This window comes from Ranitomeya imitator, chromosome 1, assembly GCF_032444005.1.
Source record: "Ranitomeya imitator isolate aRanImi1 chromosome 1, aRanImi1.pri, whole genome shotgun sequence".
In the NCBI taxonomy this organism is placed as follows: domain Eukaryota; kingdom Metazoa; phylum Chordata; class Amphibia; order Anura; family Dendrobatidae; genus Ranitomeya; species Ranitomeya imitator.
Window position 1 is genome coordinate 1,032,924,279 of NC_091282.1, and position 27,488 is coordinate 1,032,951,766.

At 38.4% G+C, this 27,488-nt stretch overlaps 1 protein-coding gene across 2 annotated transcripts in view; it reads left to right on the plus strand.

Moving 5' to 3' along the window:
- Positions 1–27,488, plus strand: part of EDNRA (endothelin receptor type A) — a 77,801-nt gene that overhangs the window by 25,426 nt on the left and 24,887 nt on the right. For both annotated transcript variants that reach the window (XM_069744038.1, XM_069744039.1), the window contains 4 exons: positions 9,574–9,701; positions 16,261–16,459; positions 24,441–24,593; positions 26,369–26,502. In XM_069744038.1, coding sequence (XP_069600139.1) covers positions 9,574–9,701; positions 16,261–16,459; positions 24,441–24,593; positions 26,369–26,502 — 614 coding nt within the window. The remainder of the gene's footprint in view (positions 1–9,573; positions 9,702–16,260; positions 16,460–24,440; positions 24,594–26,368; positions 26,503–27,488) is intronic.

Below are 27,488 nucleotides of genomic sequence, written 5' to 3' on the forward strand. Positions count from 1 at the left end.
TAATATGCAGCATTATGTTAGGTACAGCAGGTGATAAATGGAAAAGTCTCATCCATGTGGATGCCAAGATCTGAAGTGTCTTACAATAATATTGACCTGAACATCACACTAGCTCACCTTATTACCTTAGAGCAGATTGGTGTTATTTATTCCCCAGGCAAGCAATAGACAAACCTGGCTGTCTGGCATGAATCATTATTCCAAGCCACATTCTTCCATTGTTCCATGATGCTTAGTTTTCGATTTTAAATATTTTTAGCTGGTTGCGCTTTGAAACCTTCTTAGAGGGAAATTAACAATGGGTCAACCCTCCTAAGCTGCTCATGTAGGCATGTAGATCATAGGAAGGTGAATAAAATGATAACTTGATATCTGTAATCCGATGTCTTATTCCAGGGAAATCCAAGTTTTTCTTAATATGTAAATGATCTGTAAAGATCTATGGGCTGGACATAGATCTCCCTGAGAATCTGCTTCCAGAGCTTATTTGAAATTAAAGGGAGCATCACCAGTGTGAGACATGACTCACAGTCTGGCTTTCCTGATCTACATATCTCATACTGATAACACTCTCTTTTATTAAAAATAATCTCTGGAGTCAGATTATCATGCAGATCAGTGTCCTGTCAATAGATCTTAACAGCTCATTTACATATAAGAAAAACATGGATTTCTCTAAAACATCAGAGTTCAGATTTCAAGGTATCCTTTTAGCAACTTTCTAAGACCGGCATGCCCATACAGACGGTTTAGGAGGAGCGATCCTACGATACATTCCTTTTTAAGATAAATTCTAAGGAAAAATATTTACTTCTGTCTAGTTCAAGAGTGTCTGCTATGTATGAAGCTCCTAATTATATCGTCTTTGATTTACTGCTTTTAGACACATTGTTTCATTTTTCATCATGATATAAAACTGAAAAAGTGTTTTTGTCATCTAGAATTAACATTGGAACTCAGATTTTACTAACACTTTTGACCATACAACTAGGAATGAGTATTTACTCGATACTTATAAATAGAAAATTCTTCCGTATTCTTATTGCGTGAGTAGACTTCCAGTAAACGTCTCTCTATGGGCTGTCTTTCATCTTGGTTGAAACTTCATGTGTACATTTAGTGCAGTGCCTTAAAATGTCTACTCTTCTTCGTGCTTCTTTCATCGTCTCAAAGGCCAAGGATATTATGACTTCAGATTTCCTCTCTTAAGCTATTAGCAACGGCATGATTCATGCACAAAAACAGTATTTTAGTAGAAAAACCGTGGAAACGTGCAATTGTTTCAGAGGGATGTAAAGGACATTCTGTGTACTAGAGTTCGTAGTGAAAGCTTTTACATAGCAAAACACACATAGTTGACAACTTTCACGTCATGTGGCTAGACAAAAAAACTAAAATCTTTGCTATTTTAAGAGGTTTTGACATGAATATATCCAGTCAATGTTCATTTTTATCCTCATTGTCAATGACTAATCTTTCTTTGAGTATTTACTTAAAAATGTTAGCCCCAAACATCAGCTCGGGGCGATGTGCAGTCCTGCGCTGCAATAACAGGATCACTCAAGAAGTCACATTACAACAACAAGGAGTATGATATCTATAGAAGAACTGACCTTACTGTATTAAACACAAAAACAATTACCTTGCGAGCTGTAGACATATTTGGCAGAATGAATTACTTCATGTCTATTGCTCGGAAATAAAAAGTTGTGATATGTAGACAAGTGTTCTAGTCATAAATTCCTAACTGGGATATTTGCTGGAATTGAACTTTGATGAATCCCAGCCGCTTGATTTCAACAATGGCTTACAATGTATTTGTACAGTAACACGGTGTTATCACCTCTGTAATGTATACTTCTGTGGGTGCTTTTTCTCCTAAACCCCAAATGGAAATTAATTTAGATTGAGCAGGAAATGCCTTTGAGGTGTGCAGATGAAATTATTGATTAGTGTGCGTTAGAAATGTATAATAATGTAAAATATATATCCTGTGCTAGAAGGGCAAATAGACACTATCAATCCATAAGTACCATAACTATATGATGGAAAAATGCTGTTATTAGGCCATAAAACACTAACTTATTACCCTTTTTTTCAAGGAACAAATTAAATACAATGTTATTTAGACACTGCATGATTCTATTATTTGGTATTTGTGGTAATAGAAGTTATTACTCAAGGCACAAAAAATACAAAATACTGGCACTGAACACTTATTAACCCCTCATTAAAGAATCACTTCCATCAGCGTTTTTATCCTGTTAATATAGTCCAATCATCATATTACATAGCACTGTGTACTTACAATTGCTCATTTTGCCCTTCAACCCAGTTAATTGTTCTTTTTTCCATTAGGCCTATGACGTCACATGTTTAAAAACTGACTAGCTGACACCTTCTAAGATCTATGTAGGAGGAAGAAGTCTCTCTTCCCTGCATGAGTCATACCCCTCTTCAACTCTTGACCGAGCTGCTCCGCTTCTCCCTCTGCCAGGGACTTTGCAGTGAGTAGAATTGTAGTTCTGATGACACATGCAGGAAAAAGAGACTTCCTGTTTCTACACAGAGCTTAGAAGCAGTCGTATAGTCTGTTTTAATCACATGATGTCATAGACCTGATGGAAAATAGAGCAAATAACTGGGTAGAAAGGCAAAATGAGCAGTTGTAAGTGCACAGTGTATGTGATATGATGATTGTAATATGGAATGCGGATAAAAATTTTCGTGAGAGTGCTTCTTTAAAGAATGGATCAAACTAGAAGACATAAATGAAATGAATTTTCCCTTGTTATAATTTTATAATTTTTTTTGCATTTATTACTGTCATTTATTTTTATCATATCCTGGCTTGAAAATGAGAAAAATGAATGTCAAGAAAGACTTTCACAACCTTTACATATAAATCACGTACTTGAAGTTAAGAAAGACGTGGTTTCTCACATTCTTACAATTTTAGTCTGACTAATAAATGTTTTTGAATATCTTCCAAATATTTGGCTTTCCCTGAAATGATGACACCGTCTGGTTACATTGAATAAAAAACACTTTGGATACGTGAAAGGAAATAGATTCCTTGTTAACATTAACTTCCTACAGTTTTAAAGACACAGGCTTGGTTGTTCCTGATAATGAGATGACCATATTGCTCGTTGTTGGGTGCAGTTCAGCAGGCAACCCAATGATGGTGACCCTACTGTCAAGGTACAGCAAACTCACTGAATCTTTAGGTCCTCATAATTCCAAAACCGTTGTCATCAATAGATTAAGATACAGTTACAGTTTATTAGCTTTTTAAAGAACTTATTATTATTATTTATTGTTATAGCGCCATTTATTCCATGGCGCTTTACATGTGAGGAGGGGTATACATAATAAAAACAATTACAATAATCTTAAACAATACAAGTTGTAACTGGTACAGGAGGAGAGAGGACCCTGCCCGCGAAGGCTCACAATCTACAAGGGATGGGTGAGAATACAGTAGGTGAGGATAGAGCTGGTCATGCAGCGGTTTGGTCTATTGGTGGTTACTGCAGGTTGTAGGCTTGTCGGAAGAGGTGGGTCTTCAGGTTCTTTTTGAAGATTTCGATGGTAGGTGAGAGTCTGATATGTTGTGGTAGAGGGTTCCAGAGTAGGGGTGATACGCGAGACAAATCTTGTATACGATTGTGGGAAGAGGAGATAAGAGGGGAGTAGAGAAGGAGATCTTGTGAGGATCGGAGGTTGCGTGTAGGTAAGTACCGGGAGATGAGGTCACAAATGTATGGAGGAGACAGGTTGTGGATGGCTTTGTACGTCATAGTTAGGGTTTTGTACTGGAGTCTCTGGGCAATGGGGAGCCAGTGAAGGGATTGACAGAGGGGAGAGGCCGGGGAATAGCGGGGGGACAGGTGGATTAGTCAGGCAGCAGAGTTTAGAATAGATTGGAGGGGTGCGAGAGTGTTAGAGGGGAGGCCACAGAGCAGGAGGTTGCAGTAGTCAAGGCGAGAGATGATGAGGGCATGCACTATGGTTTTTTCCAGATTCTTGGTTGAGGAATGTACGGATTCGTGAAATATTTTTGAGTTGAAGTCGGCAGGAAGTTGAAAGGGCTTGGATATGTGGTTTGAAGGAGAGATCAGCGTCAAGGATTACCCCGAGGCAGCGAGCTTGTGGGACTGGGGAGAGTTGGCAGCCATTTACTGTAACGGATAGGTTCATTGGGGGAGTCGCGTGAGATGAGGGAAAGATGATGAATTCTGTTTTGTCCATGTTAAGTTTCAGAAATCTAGCGGAGAAGAAGGATGAAATAGTGGACAGACATTGAGGGATTCTGGTTAGTAGGGAGGTGATATCTGGTCCAGAGATGTAGATCTGTGTGTCATCAGCATAAAGGTGATACTGAAAGCCATGAGATTCTATGAGCTGTCCCAGGCCAAAGGTGTAAATGGAGAAGAGCAGGGGCCCTTGGACTGAACCTTGTGGGACTCTGACAGATAGTGGGTGAGGTGAGGAGGTAGTATCATCAGTCAATATTGTGAAAAAATATACATAATAATGTACTATATAAATAAAAGCATGTTCCCTTAGGAGCATTGTCAAATCTATACCAGCCTGTTTCATGTTGGAAAGTACAGTCTCCATATGCTGCTCACTGTGCTCATCATTGCTTTCATGAGTTCCTATTTGTTAGTGTGCCCAATAAAATAGAAATAGTTCAATAAAGTGTCTGCCTCAATATCCAACACTATTTCTAGTGTCAGATTTGAAATAAAGAAACCATTTTACTGTCTCCTTGGGATATGTTAATGTAATAGAAGGTAGATCTTTAATCAGAACCTTAAGCTTTAAGCTAAAGTAAAGAAACCACATGGCTGTCTATGGCCATTAAATACAATAGACTCCCACTTTGACTTTGCTGTGGAAACGCAAGTATTTACAGATGTAGCTAGCTACCTATAACTTTTTTTGCATTTTCATGAAGTTATAAAGCTTGTTATGACACCAATTCAATACAATGTGTACCATCCAGGAAAAAAAAGTATATGTTACTAGTATACATTTAGTTTCTTACAGTATCTCAGGGTATAGTTTGTCTTTCTTTTACATGAAAATCAATTAGTGACCAACGGTGATGTTACACACATATCCTGGATATCCAAGGCTTCGCCCCCTTCTCCTAGGTCCGCTGCCCTCTGCTGTGCTCCATGCCTGATTTTGCATGTTGCCTGGAGTGGATCCATGCCATCATCTGCCTAGACCAATTTAAGGTCACACACGCACCTGTGTCTTTGGATTTAGTTTCTCGAACTCTGTTTGGTGTGCTCCACCGTCTGTCCCTACTGTGTCTACTAGCTTCCATTCCTTCTGGGTTACACTTCATCCGCCTTGCTGCTCCTGAGATTCCTGAGTGTCCCAAGTCCTCACTGCCCACATGCCTCCCAGCTTGCTGCACCAATACCTGGGATCCGTATTACACTCGGACCTGGGGATCAGAGGATCCACCTCACCTTGTGATTCTTGACAGGTGATTGATGAAAAGAAGATATCATAGATGAACACGCTTTTACCTATTTAACATTTCAGGATTAAGTTTAGTGAATCTCTCAGAATTTGAATAGGACTTAATTCTATTTTCTGTCTTCTTTCTTCTTCCTTGTATCTTCCTTCCATCTTCCTTCTGACTAGGTTTTCTATTGACTAGGCCCCACATTGTCACGTTGTATGTCATGGATGTATATTTTACCTCATGCAAAAAGGGGGGGTTATGAAGCATATCATTGACATTTGAAGCTCCATCTCAGAGTGCGGAGCATAGTATGTGGAAGACCAAAGTGGAAGGAAGAAGAAAGAAAGAAGATAGAGCTTTCTTTCTGTTACAATAAGACCAGCGAATCAGGCAAAGGGACGGGCAAGGAGAGTTGAGCAGAGGATATTTTTTAACACCTTCCTGGCCCTCTGTAATCCAACAAAATAATGGCCAGCAAAAAACGGATAGCAAAATAAATTGGTACTTATGTAAAATGCAAGGTGGATTCAATTTACCTCAAATTGTTTTGCTCAACTCTAGTTAGGACATGACAGGATTAGAACCAAGTTGGGATCATTCCTGTATGAGGTCTCTGAATTTAGATTGTAAATCCAGTTAGATATAAAGACTAGTGATGAGTGAATTTACTCCTTACTCGAGATTTCTCGAGCATGCTCGGGGTCCACCGAGTACTTTTTAGTGCTCGGAGATTTAGTTTTTCTTGCCACAGTTGAATGATTTACATCTGTTTGCCAGCATAAGTACATGTGCGGGTTGCATGGTTGCTAGGGAATCCCCACATGTACTTATGTTGGCTAACAGATGTAAATCATTCAGCTGTGGCAAGAAAAACGAAATCTCCGAGCACTAAAAAATACTCGGAGGACCCCCGAGCATGCTCGAGAAAAAAGAGTATATTCGCTCATCACTAATAAAGACTGGTGTGTGTTGTTTATCTCACTACATATGACACGGCGATATATGTTTGTGGTGTACATATAAGTAACAGTACAAAAAAATTATGTACATTCAGTGAGTCTGGATACACAGAATTTGATGTATGTAGCAGATTCATGTAATCACTGTATAGAATGGACAGGCTGGTGTAATCAAGGATAGAACTCCATAAATAAGGGTGATCCTCAAGATTTCAGCATTGCAAAACTGTGACAGGCAAAAGCATTATATTACTTCACCATTACTGTGGAATTTACAATGTAGGGTTTGTGTACTCTCCAAGGGCTGCAGGATTTGTTGATGAAGTGAGTGCTTTAGGGCATAGGTGAAGACCTTCAGTTAAGTAGGTTAAAAGGTTGATGGGAGAAACCTCTATATTCCGACCTCAAGTCACAGAAGCATTCATGGGAATTTTGTCTACAATGTAACCAGCCAAAGAAATCCATAAAACATTAGACACAGGGTTATGAATGAGTACTTAAAGCCTGTCCTTGAAATTTGTAGAAGAGCACATATTAATATTGTACGTTCCACATAGTTTGAAAGTCTTTTCTCAAGAATAATCATTTTATGTAAACCGTCACTGAAATGTTTACTAGGGAAGTCGTTTGTGTATGTGGCTCTGATCATGTTTTCAAATATGACTGATCTGATATAGTGGTTTGTCTGTAGAATGGTATCCGCTTGTTGATTTCTACAAACAATTCCTATTTATACTTGAAATCTAGCTCTTGGGACACATGTCTCCCCTGCTGCGGCCCTGCTCCATGGAAGAGATGTGTTTGTCTACCTTGGAGAATTCCATGGGGAGGAAGCTGCTGCCCAGATGACTGTACTTTGTCTACCTAGAGCAACCAAGGTTTTTTTTTTTTTTTTTAATAAAAGGACCAAGAAAAACATTTTACAAGTAAACATAAAAATGCGAACATTTTGCCGACCATGAGTTTCTTATAATGTTTGGTTACAGAAACATTCTTTAGACATTGGTGGACTCCTGTGTTTTTAGTTGTCCTGGAATATAAATTATTTCCATTTTTTATGTAAAAAAAATATTGATAACTGTACTTAGATAGTACTTAGACTTGCACATCTTTGTGCCAATCAGTCTCTCCATTCCGAGATTACTGGAAATGATAGGCTAGCGTGCTGGGAACCTGACATATTAAGTCTATTGGGTGCGTTTACGTTTGTCATGTCTGATCCTGCATGTATTCTGTTTTTCTGCTACTGAAAAATTAAGAAATAAACAGCCAAAATTAGAATTGGTAATGCAGATGTGAACGAATGCTTACAATTCTCCAGCTCGGTCAAAAACTGGTGTCATGATAAATCAATTAATGTATATTTTGGGTGTATAGTAGGTACATGGGATAATCTAAAAATCCTATATAAATTACTGTGTTTAGATCTGGGTCTTCAGCCTCAAAGCCACAAGGCAGCAACGCTAACTACTGATATGAAAATAGAGACCAAATGTCTTTATACGGAGCAATGTTACCATTCTGAGCACAAATCATGGACACATCATTTTTGTTCTTATTTTTATAAACTAACAACCCTGCTAGATAGCATGGTGATTCAGTGAACTATTGTCTTAACAATACTGGGTTGCTATTTTTATTTATTTCACCAAGGAAGTGGTGTTATTAATGCGTGTTCCCTGCCCCTAGTAAAATACTTATCAGCGGCCATCTTCAGGTCTTCCCGGCAATGTTCTGCCATCTTGTGACTGCAGCTCTTGTCTGGCCAGAAGTCAGAGGTACCAGTCACAAGCTCTCAATCAAAGCTTATGAAGGCCTCGTTTTCAGTATCATAGACTTACATTGAGAAGTGACTTCCAGACCGCCCAGTAAACACTAGAGCGATCCGGCAGGCCCCAACCAGCAGAAAATGACCAGAACAGAAGAAGACAGTAACTGGTGAGTATATTATTAGGGGCAGTGAGCATGTAGTGGTAGGCTGCATTCACACATCCATGTGCAATATTGGTTGTGTCGCCTGATTTATTTATTGAACAGAACACAGACACATTGAGTATGTCCTATTCTGATACTTAAAATCCCATCAGAATTGGACATGCTCCGAGTTTTACAGATCTCATTCTTGGATCGTCATTTTAAATATCTGAATAGATCCATTTTACTCAAGACATCTGTGTGCTGTGCAATAAAAAAAATTGGACAGTTTTATTTGAATGCAGCCTTAAGGTACCATAGGTGCACATTTAAGGTACCATAGGTGCACATGGTGTCATTTGCTGAAACTCAAATATCCTAAACTATGAAGGTTTATAATATAACAGGATCATTCAATACATTAATAAACAGGTAACTCAGATCTAAGGAAAATGCTAAATAGTCCAGTTTCGTAGCATGCTGAATAAGCTCTTAAGAGGAATGGTATGTGCATAATAAATGGAAGAAGTACTGTGAGGAGGCATTAGAAACATTTTCTACCATTTGCATCTCCATTATAATGATTCTTTACTTCCTGAGACATTAGTTATTCTGAGTACCTGCTGTAAAGATACAAATGAGACAACATAAAACATGCACTGGGTTATCAATATTCTACCGTTTGGTATTTTACTATATATTATAATGTGCTTCCAGTATAATTAATTAAGAAATTTTTGCTATGCATGACGGAAGACAGTACATTTATGTATATTATTAATGGATATCATGTAATATTAAAGAGAGGCTGTCAGCACAAAAGGAACTCCTCGGTGCACCCTTGGACCAGCCGAACAGTTCAATGTAGCTTTCCACATACTTGTTTGCCATCTATCTACTCCCTCCTCTTCCTTGATTGACAGCTTGGGCTTTACAGAGCCAAAGGAGAGTGGAGATAGAGGGAAAACAAGTAGGTGGGAAGGTGCACTCAATTCTTTGGCCATGCCATGGGTGCACCAAGCTCCTGTGTGTGGTTCGAACAGTTATTTTGAGCTTTAAAAGATTGCAGTGAATGCAACATCGTTCAATGTACACATACAATCCATGATAAAACATTACATAATGTGTAGTCTGTGGTCACGCTACAAATATCTTAGGACTAGACATAATTTGACTGAAACATAGTAATGCTTGGATTTTCTTTTCCAGCTTCTTGCAGAACGATGGCCCTTTGCTCAGTCACCCATAGGAACTTGTCTTTGCAAGCTGGTCCCATTCATACAGAAGGCTTCTGTTGGAATCACAGTGCTCAACCTGTGCGCTTTAAGTGTAGACAGGTACATTTACCATTTTTTGCTCATAACCCAGAATGTTTCCTTCCTATAGAGATTCCATTATAAAGTCTAAGACTAATGGGAAAGTTGTATTTGCCGCTAGTGAAACAACTGAACTAGGTTAACAGTCTAGTCTAAAGACCATATGTTTGGTAAAATGGATAGCAGAATCTTGGACTCCCTGTGGATCTCTATTAAATGGACTTTAGAGCAAGAATATATGTCATTCTTTAATGATAGGTGCTCGGATAGGATACCACTCCATATATTCAATACACAAAAAATCCGTCACTCTTCAATGTGCAACGAAGAAAATGTAGCTTTATTGAAACAGCAATCCAGTTAAACATAAAATTTCAGTCTAACATTAAGACCTTCCTCAGATTGGAAAGCCATGCTAAATGAGGAGTGGAGTAAGGTGCAAAATAGGAGCCCACATCACTAGGGCTGTAACCCATTTTCTATTTTGCGCCTTCATCCCTCATTAAGAGTGGCTATCCAATCTGGAATATGTCTGAAGAAGGTCTTAATGTTACACAAAAATGTTACGTTTATCTAGATGCTGTTCAAATAAAGGTACATTTTCTTCATTACAGATTGGAGAGTGCTGGATTTTTTGTGTATTAAATTAGCTTTAGTTATGTACAAGTTAATTATTTCTTAGCTCTAAGCAAAGTAAGAAGTAGATGATTTGATGGTAGATGAAATTATCACAAAGGGTGGGAAATAAGACTGAGTAAGGGGAAGTTGTAACATTAATGTTCTATGATATCACTGAAACAAACATTAGTCCATCTTGATTTAGTTGCATCGCATCTTGCAACTTATACAAGAACAATATAGTTCTTATTTTTGGACCTGTATAGAGGGAACTTCTAATTACGCGGCCTATACAGTTATTCCCTTGTTTGACATTCCTCTCAAGATTTCTTCCCACAATCAGAAAGCCTAAATTCCTGCTTCTTTTTGACGTGGCAGTATCTTCAAAGTGTAGGTTCCCCTCTAGTTCAGTATTGGCAGAACATTGGCTGGGATGTCCAAAGGTCTTTGTATTGGCTTAGAGAATTCTGGGTAATTCGCCACAAATTTTTGACAGATGGCTATTTACACCAGATGCAAGATGATAACAGCATGATGCTTTACTTAACCATAATGTGTTATTCCTTATTATTTTTTCTGAAGAGGATTCATGATGGCTTTTTACAGGGGTTTCAATAGAACAAGTTTTACCAGAACATTTCCTACCATCTGTTAGCACTCAGACAACAACATTTAACATGACTTTCAAGAGTGAATAAACATAAGTGGAGATGATCTGGCAGTGAGACTTGCATAATGGCAATGAGCAGAAATAACTAGTGCCAATCTTTTAGATATTTTTTTTATTTTGGATTGAACTTAATTAAATTACATTTACCGCTACATGAATCAATCAATGCATATTGCAAATGCGGAAACAAAATATAATTATGTTCTATAATCTGTGCATGCCTGGAGCTATGACCACCTAAAGGCTTTTCATTTATTCCAACAGTATATTTTGTAATTTCCTCAGTATAATCGGTTCACAGTACGTGAATAATCCTAACATCTGTACAAACAGTTAAACTGATAAAAATTCCCCAAAAAAGACTGATAATCTGCCATCAATCAAAATCCAATGGTACTGCATTACAAGTAAAAGCATGCCCCCAGAGTTTCACAGAAATATGTCAAGCCACTGAACCCTCTTGCCTGAATGCTTCCCCCAGTAACAAAAGTGTGAGATCTTTATTAGCACATAACTTAACAAGTATTTTAAAGGGAAAACACTTTTGCAACCATTTCTCCATAATGTTCTGATGCACCTAAAAAAAAGTCATGAGAAAAAAAAATCTGCCATTTGGTCTCTATAACTCCTATGTGTCTTCATGGTAGCAAAAAAAAAAAAAAACAGTCTGTGGTCCACTAATTCTTGTTAATCTACCAAATGTAACAGAGAGGAACAGTTGAAAGATAAAATGATCAGACTATACAAGATCATTTGTAGGCCTGTTACCAAAGTGACAGTCATCTTGATAATCTTTCTACCTCCGGTAGAAAGCTAGCAACATGTATTTATAGAATAACACATGCGATTAATGTGATCTTTACAATGATACAAATCAAATAATTACTCAATTATTTATCACTACAAATAGATAATGAGCACTATTCACCAAACTTGGCATTTTGAACTGGAAACCTAATATATTAGTGGTTACAGAGCACAATAAAACATTTTTTGTGTGGTTTTCTTGCCTGTCCATTGCGGAGATGATGGCAATAAAAATATATGGCACCTAATGAGTTAAATTATGCTAATTCCAAGTAGTTGTTATCAAATAGTTTTCACTGTGGGCATGTACTTCACCCTGTATGACGCTGACCAATCATAAGCAGGCAGTAACAGACTGGAGAAAGAACACACCCTCACCATAATGTATAGCAGGTTTCTCAGTGTGTGAGATGTAATGAGACAGCTCTGATCGCCTGGTCTAACCTCCTCCATGATTAGAAAGTGCTGGAGAGTAGAGCACATACAGTATGACTAACACCTTTCAGATATGGTCAATATATTAGGAGAACAGGCTGTCATTTTATATATCAGAGAGTAGCCAGCTATGCTCTTACTGCAGTCTGTTTCCAACTTGCTGTGACTACAATAATATTGATGCCTGTGAACTCATCTCTAGACAGACATGGTTAGGGGAGGAGCAGTACAGCAGAAGTGAGAAGTAGTAAAGAAGAAGAGTAAATTAAAAACAGCGTGGGGTCCCCCCCATTTTTGACAACTTGTCAAGCTAAAGCAGACAGCTGGGGGCTGGTATACTCAGGCTGATAAGTCACCGTGGATATTGGTCCCCAGCCTAAAAATAGCAGCCCACAGTTACCCAGAAAAGGCGCATCTAATTTTGGCGCTTTGCCCGGCTCTTCCCACTTGCCCTGTAGTGGTGGCAAGGGGAGTTCATATTTATTGGATTGATGTCACCCTTGTATTGTCAGGTGACATCAAGTCCACAGATTAGTAATGGAGAGGCATCTATAGCATGCCTATCCATTACTAATCCTATTACTAATCCTATAGCTATATTATAAGCAAACACACAGCCAGAATAAAGTACTTTATTTGAAATAAAACAAAACACACTTTTACTTTTTTATTTAAAAATAACAGTTACACTCGCCTAATGCCCATTCCATTAAATCCCTCGTCTCCTGTAATAAAACAAAAATTAAAAAAAATATATATATCCCTCACCTGTCCATCATTCTGCCCCATCCAATAATTCTCCCAGTGAACTGCGGTAAACTCACCTCTTCGCCGTGAGACTTTTCTCACTATGCTAGCGGAGATCTCACCAAGGTCACCGCAGTTTATTGGCCGCATGAGAATGTGGCAAACACTGGATGTTCAGGGCCTCCATTCAAGTGAATGGGGATCTTGGTTTTAGTTCGGGTCCGGGTACTCTTTTGGTAACTGTTCGGCCACACCCGCCGGACCCCAATATGGTGTCCACCCATCCCTAATTATAAGCTATGGAGAGGGTGTGTTCTTTCCTTTGAGTGTTGCTGCCTACTTATCATTGGGCAATGTCATACAGGGAGAAGATGTACATACCCCTAGTGAAACTATCTGATAATGCCCAGTTGGACTTGACAAAAGTTAACTTTTTAGGTGCCAAATATAAGGAAAGATAAATAAGAGGCAAAATAGAAAAAAAATAAAAAAAAAACATTTTATTCTGCTCTGAAGCCAGTATTACATCTTTGTGTCCAGTTCAACATGAAAAATTTGGTGGAATTTCATCTATAATAACAACAAGAAACTCCATTTTAAATTCTAAGTTTTATCTTTAAAAAAATAGCATTTACTTGTGATGAAGTATTCATCTATATTACAAAAAATATGTACAGCTAAAAGCATTGTTTCATATCAAGCAGTGGTTGTTTTTTGAGATTTCTAAGTAGTTAAAGGTTGTAAAAGTAAATACTGAATTACATCCAATTACATCTAATCACTGAATATAAGGCTACAGAGAAGTTTAGCACAAATTCCCAAAAATATTCTAGCTCTAATTGATTTCTCCCAGAATGTCTTCCTGGCTGCTAAGAAATTAAGATATTCCTGCGCAATATTGTCTTCTCACGCAGACTTCGAGTATAGTAACAATCATTCATTTTGGCTGTATTTGCTTAAGGCGCAAGAAACACATTAGTACAAATGGCACTGACTTCCCTATCCTATAATGTCAATAGCATATTATTGTACACTAAATGTAAATAGTGTAAATGTTCCCATCTGATACATTTGTTGAGAATTTCAAAAGTTTAATGTCCTTAATGAAACCGGTAACCACAGTTCTTGGACACTAATTAAAAGCAGACAGCAAAATACATGAATCCAACAACACTTCTGTGATCTTCCTCTGCTTACACTGCAACGCAGACATCTGCATGGAGAATGTGTATGATTGCTGTTAATAAAAACAGCCAGATGTGGATCAGCACCAGACAGAACATCCTACACAGCTACCAGTGACCTCACTTCTCCGAAAAATCAACTAGTAAATTACCATCAAAGCCAATGGCATAATCTTCAGTAATCTCCGGTAATGCAAAGCAGCAGGTACACATCTACAAGAATTAAGTAGTGTTTTACCATACAATATTTAACCTGTATCATTCTTACACATAGTTAACAAGAAAACATCTGAGGATCAAAAATAAAACTAAATATGTTTATTAAAAATTGTATCAGATTAGACTGTAGTCTTTACTCATTGATTGAGGCTTGCTACAGAAATAATGTGAAACTTAGAGGGCACCTGTCAGCTCAGAAAACACTATTTACCTGCTGATACAAGTTAAGTAGCATTACAATTTTGCCTGGTCATTCTGAATTTAACGTATTTCCTTCTGGGAGCCGCCGGCTTTCAGTCATAGGGGAATACATGGAGTGACTGCTCGCTCAGCTGTGAGTGGCGACTGCAAACACATCCCAGCTCTCTGACTGACAGCTCGCTCTGCACAGAGGGACTACAGAGTGAGCTGACAATCAGTAATATATGTGCATTTTCTTTCAGTAGCCACACTTTCAGTAAAGTGGACGAACAACATGTAATGCTATTTACCTGCAGATGAGCGGTCCAAATCGATAAGTTTGCAGTCACTCTGTGTGACTACAGACTTATGAATCCCCACAGCGCACGCCCGGGTTTCTGAACTGGGACCTGAAGGTATGTATTCGTTATACATACCCCTGGCCAGAGCCCATCCAGTGGGCGCAGCATTGCGCCATACATTTGTATAGAGCAAGACCATGCCCTCTAGTCAGCCACGCCCACTGGACGGCCGCATCACTAGTCAGGACACGACCCCACTCCATACAAATATATGGAGCAAGGCTGCGCCCACTGGATGGGCTCTGGCCGGGGGTATGTATAACTCATACTCAGAAACCGGTGAATCCCCGCAGTATATAGTGCGTGCGCTGGGGGCGATTCATAAGTCTGCAGTCACACAGAATGACTACAGACTTATCGATTTGGACCAGAGAACCCCTTTAACTCTACATCTGCAGGTATGCAGCATTTTCCAAGGTGACAGGTACTCTTTAAATCAGAGATTGATATATAGTTCTGTGGAACAAAGCAGCATAATTTGAAACATATTGATTGGCATCTCTGGTCTAGGAGACCAGTGGGTGGTGTGATTCCATGACTGACAGTCTTCCATGGTTGAGTGTGCATGTAGACATAGCTGTCATTTACTGAGTAAGACCACCCACTGGACTTCTGACCCCAGAATAAGCAGAGGTTTAGGATAAATCAAAAGTTATACTGAATAACCTTTTATTATTGAGTATTATTTTGTTTTAAATGACATATAAACGCACAGCTACACAAAGAATTTATGGTTTACAACTTAAAATCAATTAACACTAGTACTTACAGCTAGGCTTATTAGGTCGTAGAATGTAGAATTCTACCTTTTACAAATCTAGCTAGTAGATTAGATAGACATTGGACCACCAACTGGCTTCAGGGGGATGTAAAGTCATAGCGGTAAAAAAGCTAGGAGAATTGAGAATATAGCTCTGGATGAGCATCAGTAACTAACAAGTAATATATTTATAAGAAATATTACACATTTTATGCAGACATAAGCTATAAAAACATTAATCTATTCATTAATCAGACTTACCGTAATCTTTTTTTTTTGGAGACTTTATTTCCCATCTTTTCTCCTTTATTAAAGGCATATTGCACGATGTTGACCTCTTACTGTATGTTTTATTGATGTGTGCATATGTTTATAATGTGTATATATTGGGTATATGTCCCATTAAAGCAGTCATGTAAATGTGATGTAATCTTAGGAGCAATGCTAGCTATTGTATATATAATTATGTACATTGTAACGTGAAAGAATAATAAGTTTGATTAAAAACACAACTGGGACCTTTGGAAACTCCCTGAACATGTCTCATACTGATAAACTACCGGTGTATATCTTATTGCATATATGTTCGCTTATTTAGGTATAGAGCAGTAGCATCCTGGAGCCGGGTTCAAGGAAATGGAATCCCTCTTATCACAGCTATTGAAATTGTCTCCATCTGGGTTCTCTCGTTTGTCCTCGCAATCCCTGAGGCTATTGGATTTGTCATGATACAGTTTGACTACAGAGGAGAACAGATTCGTACTTGCATGTTCCATGCTACATCCCCATTTATGGAGGTATGTGTGTGTGTATACTATATATGATGTTCTCATTTACATGTGTTCATATTGATCTTCTTTGAGGGCAATGCCATGAGCCAGACCCTGTATGGTGGCAAAAGAAATGGCTATGGGTCTGTATTACGTGTATCACTGGTGTTTCAAGGAAGGAACCATATTCTTCCTTAGGAGCAATGCACACCTTCATAATATGACACGTAATCTTAAATGCTACATTTTTTTCTTACTCATTTGCATGGAGTCCTTTGAAAAAAAACCTCCATGTGCCACTATATAAAATCAGAGGCACACAGACGTAGAGTATGAACTAAAATATTTTGTCAAAAAAACAATATTTTCCATTCATCTGGTCTTAGCACAATGTGGAATATGTGACATTCGACATTTGTTATTACACACTGGACTTAAAAGCAGACTGCATGTTTAATATGTCACCAATCCTGGACTGTAAAGCAGGTTATTGGTCTGTACGATTTATTGAATGGTTGTTTTGTAAATTTAGTTGAATTGATCCCAAGATATTAGAGATGTAGTTCTCCAGAGACACTGTAAAAAATAAATCAGCGTACAAATAGAGTGTGGTCCAAAAATCTCTGGAGCAGTTTTCTATTGTGGAGCTGTACTATATGGATTGAGATAAAAAATAAAATAAAATGTATGCTAGATGGTTGTCAGGTATTATGTAGAGATGAGCTAATTTGCTCACGTTCCCTCTTATTCGGCAAGCTATAGCGCTTGCCGAATAAGCTGCAGATGGAACTCGGCTTCCTGGATTAGGTGATGGGCACCGCAGATGCATGTGTGGCGGCTGTGACACTGTCACGACACATGCATGGACAGCCTGTTTGTTGGGCTCTCCATGCATGTGTCATGACTGTCACACAGCCGCCACACATGCAGCTGCGGCGACTACCAGCTGATTATCGGGAGCGATCCAGGAAGCAGGGTTTCCTCTCCAGCTTATTCGGCAACTCAAGCGTCATAGCTTGCCGAATAAGAGGGAACCCGAGCAAATTCGCTCATCTCTAGTATTATGCACCTGTTATTGCCATTGAATAGGTCATGCGCACAAGACCCACCGACACTGCATGCACCTTGCAGGCAACAGCTGATGGAATGTCATCATTGCCGCTCACCTCCTGATTCAGAAGTGGACAGCATCTAGCAACCCAAACATTCATTGTCAGAGTTGATGTACATATGCAACTGTCATCAAACTTCAGACACTATGTTATGTCAATGTAACAAATTAAGCCAATGTGATCTGAGGTTTTGGTGTAGAATCATGAATCAAAAGAGATTCCCACAGAATTGTTTTGATAAAATTGCATGTCAACAATACAAACATAATGACATGTCAAATCAGTATGGATGTTCTGTATACTGTAAATGTGCGGCATGTCCTTGAAAGTATCCAGCTAACAATATCACAGAATGGTCTTTTAAGTTCCACATTAAAAAAAGAAGTACAGGCTTAGAGTGCGAAATTAGGAAAGCGCACTTCACACATTGTGGATGACAATAGTACTAATTTATAATGATTTATTAGGAACATGAAAGGCAGTTTATACTCTATTGTAAAGATGAAAGACCTGGAAGGACAAAGAGGTAACTCATCAAAGTTTACTTTGAAATTTTAATAATAAATCTCCTAGTTTACTGCAGTTCAACGCCCATTGTAAAATATGAATAATATTTAATTATATTTTGCATTGTGTACAGTATATTGTTATCAGGGAATATATCACATTGTGATTAAAGGTCCAGTGAAATAAGATATACTAGTTAATATATAGTCTTAAATCCATATATTTAATGAAATCACTGTATTCCTGGGTCAAAATATACTTCACTTGTAAGCAGTCTGAGTATATGGCCAGTATATTAATTTGTGCAAAGAACTATGAAAGAGAGTGCTTCAGTTTATAATATAATGCTTCTTCAGCAAAAGCATGTAGATGTGAGGTCTTCATCACCACCACTGGTCGAGGTCTTTGATAAACCTAATAATATTGTTCAGTTTATCCTGCATTGTGTCCTGAACCCAGCATAATGATATGTTACTAGAAAAAAGATTGTAGCCACCAAAGGTAGTTTATGATGACTTCTGTAAAAACCACCTCTCCAGCGCTTTTACGGCACTTTATCAACAACTGTAGGGTACCTCCTTGGTGAGCCCCACCTCACAGTGTGAAACTGTGTAGCAGGGCCTGGATGGTTTATGGAAGCTGAAATAAATGTTAATCAATTGACAGAGACTATAAGTCTCCAGTAAGTGAAGGCTTACAGACTCTACTGACAGAGACCAAAACATTAGAGGGAAGGTGTGTACAGATAAAACAAATAAAAGTATCCCGCCGTTTGGATATAAAATTTCACCAATTTATTAATACTTTGGTGAAGTTCCAGGTACTTTAACAATATGGCACCGAGGCAAAAACCAACTTGTTTTAGACATTAAACAGTCATGGTCAGTTCTGTGTCCGAAAACTGTTTATGCTTTGATGCAATATTTTTAATGCGCATGGAACCTTTTAAGGTTGTACTAATAAATTGGTGAAGATTTTTATCCAAACGGCTGGATACATTTGATTGCTTTGTCTGCATCTCAAGCCAAGCAGGAGCATTTACTTTCCAGTCCGAGGATCTTCACAGCCCATCTGATGAACCTTGTACTTAAGATGTGCGCAGAACCTTAGCTGTGCATCTGGTGTGGATATCCTGCTTTATATACACCTTCAGCAATGTACTTCAGCTGTCACTAATTCACACCCTAAGGCTTCATTCAGATGTCCAAGTTTCATGCACCTATTCTATCCATGTTTTTTTCATGGATAGTATCCATTATAATAAATGGAGCTGTTCATATGTCCATGTTCTCGGGTGGACCGTTTGCAAAAAAAATAATGGAGACATGTCCGTTTTTAAATCGAGTTATGGATCAAAATTACAAAAATAAAATGATCGGTCCATGAAAAATCACTGACAGCACACATTGTAATCTCTGTGCAATTGTGATGTCTGTGATTATTAGTGATGAGCGAGTGTGCTTGTTACTCGAGTTTTCTGATCATGCTCGGGTGTTCTCTGAGTATCTTGGGCGTGCTCATAGATTATGTTTGTGTCCCTGCAGCTGCATAATTTGCGGCTGCTAGACAGCCTGAATACATGTGGAGATTCCTTAACAAAAAGGCAATCCCTGTATGTGTTCAGGTTGTCTAGCAGCCACAAATCATGCAGCTGCGGGGACTCAAACATAATCTACGAGGACGCCCAAAATACTCGAACACCCGAGCATGCTCGGAAAACTTGAGTAACGAGCACACTCGCACATCACTAGTGATTATCATTTTAATGGGTAGGAGAAGCTTTGTAATTTATTTATTTTTGTCATATAAGTAAACTGGCACCTTGACCAAAACCTTATAAAACTATGATCTAAAGCACTGAATAAACCATTTTTTACAAAGCAGAAAAATCACTGACATCTGAATGAGGCCTAATAATAATGAGGTGACTCTGCTCATTTTGTCCAAGACTGCACTGCAAAGTAGATAAGTGAGCTGTAAAAAATTGGAAAGTATAAGCCTGTAGTGCCTGCTGTAAGTTAGAGCTAGAATATTTTAAGAATTTTTAATGTGCAGAGTCACAAAAAAAATGTAGAAATTAATTAGATAGGACAAATATTACCTTCATTTTTAATGTATACATATAAAGTAATGTAAAAGACAGAGGCAGTGATCAATGAGCTGCGTAAGGGAAGAACATTAGAGATAGAGAAACACACCACATGTATCAGTATCATTTATGGTCAAGCGTTTCACTCGCTTTGCCTCGGATGCCTGAAGGGTCATATTGTTAGTCGGTCATGTTCAGTGGAATACTGCTTTAACAAGAACTGTTGTTGGACAGTGCTTATCTCTCTTGGAAATCGAAATGCTTGGCCTGCAGAAGTATCGTGGTGCACAAGGAAGCCTGCTTTAAATGCACTCTTCCTGTTGAAAATTGTTAACATCTGGACCTGCAGGGAAAACAAAAGCACTTTTATCCTTTTCAGTCGGGCCCTGATGTAAGAAGAGAGGGACACCCTGTTCAGTACCCATATTTAATCAGTCACAGGCCCTCCACAGAAATATATTATTTCACATATGAGAACAGGAAAATAAAATACATTACCTTTCTACATATGAACATAAGATTTTTGGGCTTTTTATTTTTCTTTACTGCTCCAGTTTGTATGTACAGTATGTATAAATGAGAATGTTTGTTATGACACAGTAAGTGAGTAGTCACATTGACATTGACGATCTTCTAGAAAGCACTTGTCACTTTCCTGTGGTGTTCACCCAATGTTTTCTGCTACTGGGATCATTTTTATTATATCTATAATATAATAATTCTGATATCAGATCTATATTTTGTAAATAACTGAAATTATACCTTAGTATACAGAATAAATTGTCATGTATATGAGATAAAACACTAGAAGCTGCAGCAACTTTGTCGTGTCTCCCTCTGCCAGTTCTCTCACAGTGCTCCTCCCTTCACCACTCCCCTCTAAATAAACTTAAAGGGAACCTGTCATCAGAAAAATGCTATTATCCCGCAGACATTGAGTTAATCTGCAGATTAATAAAGTAATTAACCTGCCCGGCTCCTGCACTTGGCCAAACGCTATGAAGGAAACATGGCAGAATTTTGGCTTCAGTCACAGGGGTGGCGCCAGTGCCCCCAGCCCTGACGAACACTGACTCTATATTGGAGCCGGCTGTCAGTCAGGGCCGAGGACAAGGTTACAGCCACCACTCTGTATACTCGGAGCACTGACTGAACCCACACTGGCACTGCCCCATGATGGAAACTGGAATATTGCCGGGGGGAATAAAGCTCATTTTCTACCCGCATCATTCGGCTAAGTTTGGGCGGCTGGCAGGTAAGTAATGATATTAACCTGCAGATTAACCCTACATCTACTGGTTAATAGCATTTTTTCTGATGACAGGTTCCCTTTAAGTGACTGTATTCTGAAACTTGAAGGAATGACTCATACATGGAGAAAGAAGCATTTTCTTTCAAAACATATGTTAAAAAGTTTCTTCTGTACTATTAATTGAGGATGTTGAAAGGTCAGTGACCATTTAAGCATTAATTGATTTTTGACCCTGGCAACTGATTTATGCAACTCATGGGTTTTTCACACATGCCTCAATCCTGGCCCTATTGTAGTATTTATCTACAAAAAATCAAGCTATGTACAGTCAGCATAAAGAGAGGTTTGCCAATACTAGCACACAAGGAATGATATTTCTTAAATTGTGAGATATAATCAGAGCTTTTTGTTATGGTGAATGTTCTTAATCCAAGATGTAACGTCCATAAATGTGGCTATAGCATATAATTACAATAGAAAGGTTTACTCGGTACACGTCTGCCTAACTTTGTTTCACTATTGATAAGCAAGAATTTCACAAAATATGGAAATCATGGTTACATTGCTTGATAGCTATATACAGTTAGGTCCAGAAATATTTGGACAGTGGACATTTGGACAGTGACTGAATCTTCATGATTTCGTCTCTGTATGCCACAATTATTGATTTTAAATGAAACAACTGAGATGCAATTGAAGTGTAGATGTTCAGGTTTAATTACAGGGGTTGAGCAAAAATATCCTGCAAAACTTTTAGGAATTGTATCCATTTTTTTTACAAAGCCTCCTCATTTTGGGGGCTCAAAAGTAATTGGAAAAATCAACTTTACCATAAATAAAATATTCATTGTTAATATTTTGTAGAGAATCCTTTGCAGGCAATGACTGCCTGAAGTCTGGAAGCCATCAACATCACCAATCCCTGGGTTTCCTCCACTGTGATGCTCTTCCAGGCCTTTACACAGCTGACTTTAGTTGTTGCTTGTTTGTGGGTCTTTCTGCCTTAAGCTTTTTCTTAGACATGTCAAATGCTGCTCGAAGAGGTTGAGAGCTGGTGATTGCCTCAATTGCAGAATATTCCACTTCTATGCCTTAAAAACTCCAGGGTTGCTAAAACCGTATTTTTTGGGACATTATCCATCTGTACTGTGAAGTTCTGTCCAATCAACCTTGCTGCATTTGGTGAAATCTGAGCAGAAAGTACCGCCCTATACACTTCCATATTTATGCGTCTGCTTCTGTCTTCAGTTGCCTAATCAATAAACACTAGTGACCCCGTGCTATTGGAAGCCATGTGTGCCCATGTCATCACACTGCCTACATCATGTTTTACAGAGTATGTAGTGTGCATTAGATCATGAACCGTTCCAAGCCTTCTCCATACTTTCTTCTCCTCATTCTGGTTACAGGTTGATCTCTGTCCAAAGAATGCTTTCCCAGAATTAGGCTGGCCATTAGATGGTTTTCAGCAAAGGCCAATCTGGCCTTCCTATTTTTGAAGGCCGATTAATGATTTGAACCTTGTGGTGTGGTGATGCACCATCTTGGGTGTCAGGTCCGAGCATTCCTATATGAGCAGTTTTCTGGAAAGTTGATTGGTCATCGTGGGCAAGTTGAATGGCCACCAAGGTCTCCCGATCTGACCCCCTTAGACTTTTATCTTTGGAGTCATCTGAAGGCAATTGTCTATGCTGTGAAGATACGAGATGTGCAGCATCTGAAACAACGGATACTGGAAGCCTGTGCTAGCATTTCTTCCGCGTTGTTGCTATCAGTGTGCCAAGAGTGGGAGAAGAGGGTTGCATTGACAATCCAGCACAATGGGCAGCACTTTGAACACATTTTATAAGTGGTCATAAACTTGTAAATAACTAATGAAAGAATAAAGTTATGTTAAAACCAAATACACCGTAGTTTTTCTTGTGAAATTCTCAATAAGTTTGATGTCACATGACCCTCTTCCCATTGAAAAAATAAAGTTGGATCCAAAATGGCCGACTTCAAAATGGCCACCATGGTCACCACCCATCTTGAAAAGTTTTCTCCCTCCCATATACTAATGTGCCACAAACAGGAAGTTGATATCACCAACCATTCCCATTTTATTTAGTTGTATCCATATAAATGGCTCATCTTGTATCATGAATATGTTTTGATAAATAGCTAACATGCCAAACTTGCATCACTGTCCAAATACTTATGGACCTAACTGTATCTGTACTCTGGGAAATGAATAGTTATTCTCTTTAACAAGCCATCTGGAACTTTAGAAAAAAATGTACCTAAGTACTAACAGGCAAGTAATTGCAACTTACCTGCCTGTTGTGCACTGTTCTTCCACGTCACGGAGTGGTCACAGACCCCTCCTGCCGAGGATTCAGCTGTCTCTGCTGACATCATGTCTACGGAGCGAAGGCTACTTTTACACTCCGCTCTATCAACAGGGTGGGATTTCCAATGTCATTCTGATTGACAGCCAGATCCCCGCTGCCTAATTGGGGGTGCTGGCAGTCAATCAGAATGATGTTGGAAGTCATGCCCCATCGCATCAGCAGAGGTAGCAGTCTCTGACCGCTCTGTGATGGGGAAGAATGGCACCATGCACAACAGGCAGGTAAGTTGCAATTACCTGCCTGTTAGTGCTTAGGCACATTTTTTGTTTTTCCATGAAGTCCCAGATATACCCTTTAAGGCTGCCATATACACAACATCAAAATTTGCCAAATCTTGAGTTTTTAGTGGGACCAGCTACTGTGTGTGATGGCCTCCCAAATGTTTAACAGGAGATGATGGTTTGGGAGGAAAAGAGTCAGGAAGTTTGAACTTACACCCTCAGTACTTTTCCCTAATGAAAAATGATGAACTCTTGTCCGAGCCAAACATTTATGCGAATCAGGAAGTTGAGAAAAGTGGGTGTGGGCCAAATATACATAGACAGATGTAGTTGGTTACCACTAGCTGGTACAGTAAATGAGTGGGAACGTGTGCTCTATTTGAGTTGGTAATTTAAAACAATGCAAATTAATATTTTTTTATTTTTCATTCTAGTTTTACCAGTATGCAAAGGATTGGTGGTTGTTTGGCTTTTACTTCTGTGTTCCCCTGGCATGTACCGCAATATTTTATACATTAATGACATGTGAAATGCTGCACCAAAGGAAAGGAAGTTTGAGGATAGCCCTGAGCGAGCATCTTAAGCAGGTAAATTGACATTACAGTATTCATATTCTATCTGGTCCACAGTCACCAGACCTGAACCCAATCGAGATGGTTTGGGGTGAGCTGGACCACAGAGTGAAGGCAAAAGGGCCAACAAGTGCTAAGCATCTCTGGGAACACCTTCAAGATTGTTGTAAGACCATTTCCGGTAACTACCTCTTGAAGCTCATCAAGAGAATGCCAAGAGTGTGCAAAGCAGTCATCAAAGCAAAAGGTGGCTACTTTGAACAACCTAGAATATAAGACATATTTTCAGTTGTTTCACACTTTTTTGTTAAGTATATAATTCCACATGTGTTAATTCATATTTTTTATGCCTTCAGTGTGAATTTACAATTTTCATAGTCATGAAAATACAGAAAAATCTTTAAATGAGGTGTGTCCAAACTTTTGGTCTGTATATCAAAATATCAAAACAGTCCCCTTTCTGGGTACGGTAAAGTAAATCAAACGATCACACCAACCTCGCCTTACAGGAACCTTTCAGGCTGCACTATAGACTATCCTTTAGCTCTGTCTTTCTCCTGATTAAGCACACTACTCCTACTTGAGCTTGACCAGGTGTGGTATTTATTAGGCCAGTAAGGCCCATACTTTAGTATGGGAGAAACTTTTCCCACACAGGTTCTTTTGGTCGCTCCTAAATCCCGGAGCCAAAATCCAGTCAAAATAAAAATCATCTCAGTGATACATACCTACCATCCAGGATCTTACCTCCTACTTTCTTACTATGTATATATATATAAATATATATATATATATATATATATATATATATATATATATATATATCAGATAGGGGCAGAACTCAAGGCAAATAAGGTGCAAACATTCTTGACATTTATTAGCCCATGTGGTGAGTGGTGACGTTTTGGTTTGAAAAATTAGACAGGCTTGGCAGCTAGATATTGCTTGTAGATAGTTCTGGACCCTGTTTTCAAGATAGACGCATGTCCAATTGAAGGGATCCGCATCTACTATACATATATGGTATACACCATTGATAAGCTATAAATGTACGAGATGAGAATACCAGTGGTTCTCTGCATATTTTTTAAACTTGCCATATGGTAGCCGAAAAAAGTGAATCCAGCTTTAGAAATCCAATTTATATTTAAGTATCAAATTTATTATGTAAATTAAAAATATGACAACAGCGTGGTAGTCACAGCCCCTTCTTAGGGACATAATAGGCAGACGTGTTTCAGACCCTCAGGTCTTTAATCATTGCCCAATGATAAAAGACATGAGGGTCTGAAACGCATCTGCCTATCATCTCCCTGAGTCGGGGCTGTGACTATCACGCTGTTGTCATATTTTTAGTTTGCCTAACAAATTTGATACTTTTATAGACATCGAATTTCTGAAGCTGGATTTACCTTTTTTGGCTATCGATTGATCTTCCTGCTGCACAGCTAGATTTTCCTTTTTCCAGACTCCACTATGGGAGAGCTGACATAATCCCCTGTCTTATGTTTATTCCATATGGTAGGTTGACGTATAACAAAGTAAATCAACTACCGTATATTTACAATTAGGCAGCACTGGAGCGAGAGGGGTGGATGTATTCTGATAATAATAATAATAATTTTTATTTATATGGCAGATATGACTTGTTTCTTTGCTTATAAGCCAGCCTATGCTCTCTAACAATTTTAAAAATAAGTTGAAAAAAACCTGATGGAATGTCCGTAACTGATCTGTATCAATCTATATAATTACATGTAATGATAAAATTTAATATCTTCTTCACACAGAGGCGTGAGGTTGCAAAGACCGTGTTCTGCTTAGTTGTGATATTTGCTCTGTGCTGGTTCCCCATGCATCTAAGTAGAATAATTAAGAAAACTTTATACAATGAATATGACACTGGACGTTGTGAGCTTCTCAGGTAATAATCACACAATGAATTTCTGCTTTTAGTAATAGGAAAGCATTTTGCATTATATAATTCATTATGTATTTCATTTCAGTTTAATTATAGTATTTAGAAATAATTGACTGAAGAATGAATATGTTTATACATTATTTAAATTTAGCTGTTTTTTCTTAAAATCCTCTCCTGGGATCGCCATATTAGAGAAATTAATTTATTGTAGTCTTCTGTATAGACCGTATCGCTTTATGTTAGCTTTGTTCTCTCGGAGTGTTTTTATTATTAAGGTTTTTAGGAAAAGAGGAAAATATCAATTACAGCTTCACACCAGAGAACAGACAGTGACAAGGGAGATCTATACAAAGCCTTATCTTTGTGTGCAATGTATAGCGTTAATATCCTGTCTGATCTATGCCTCCAGCAGTAAAAAGCCTATTACTTGTCAGAAAATTCCATGACTTCTAAAGAAAATTGGTAGACTCAGATGATCCTGCCCCAGTCTACACAGCAAATCTGAAAAATGTACCACAGAGATCTTTCTGTCATTTTCTGGTTCTACGTTCCCTTCTTTTATTGAAACTTTAACAAAGTGAATGGTCGCCATCCATACTTTATTAAAAAACAATCTATACTTTTTAGAAAAAAATGCAAGACAGACAAAAGACAACAAAAACATTAAAAGTGCACCAAATGTACAAGAACCTCAACATTCAAAATAATTGTGGGTATAATATAGAATTTAATCAGTACCTCAATGTAAGGTTATACACATGGGAAGAAGGAATCAATGTCACCATTACACACTGAATGGGAAACCACTGGGTAAATCTGACAGGGAGAAGGACTTGGGGATCCTAGTTAATGATAAACTTACCTGGAGCAGCCAGTGCCAGGCAGCAGCTGCCAAGGCAAACAGGATCATGGGGTGCATTAAAAGAGGTCTGGATACACATGATGAGAGCATTATACTGCCTCTGTACAAATCCCTAGTTAGACCGCAC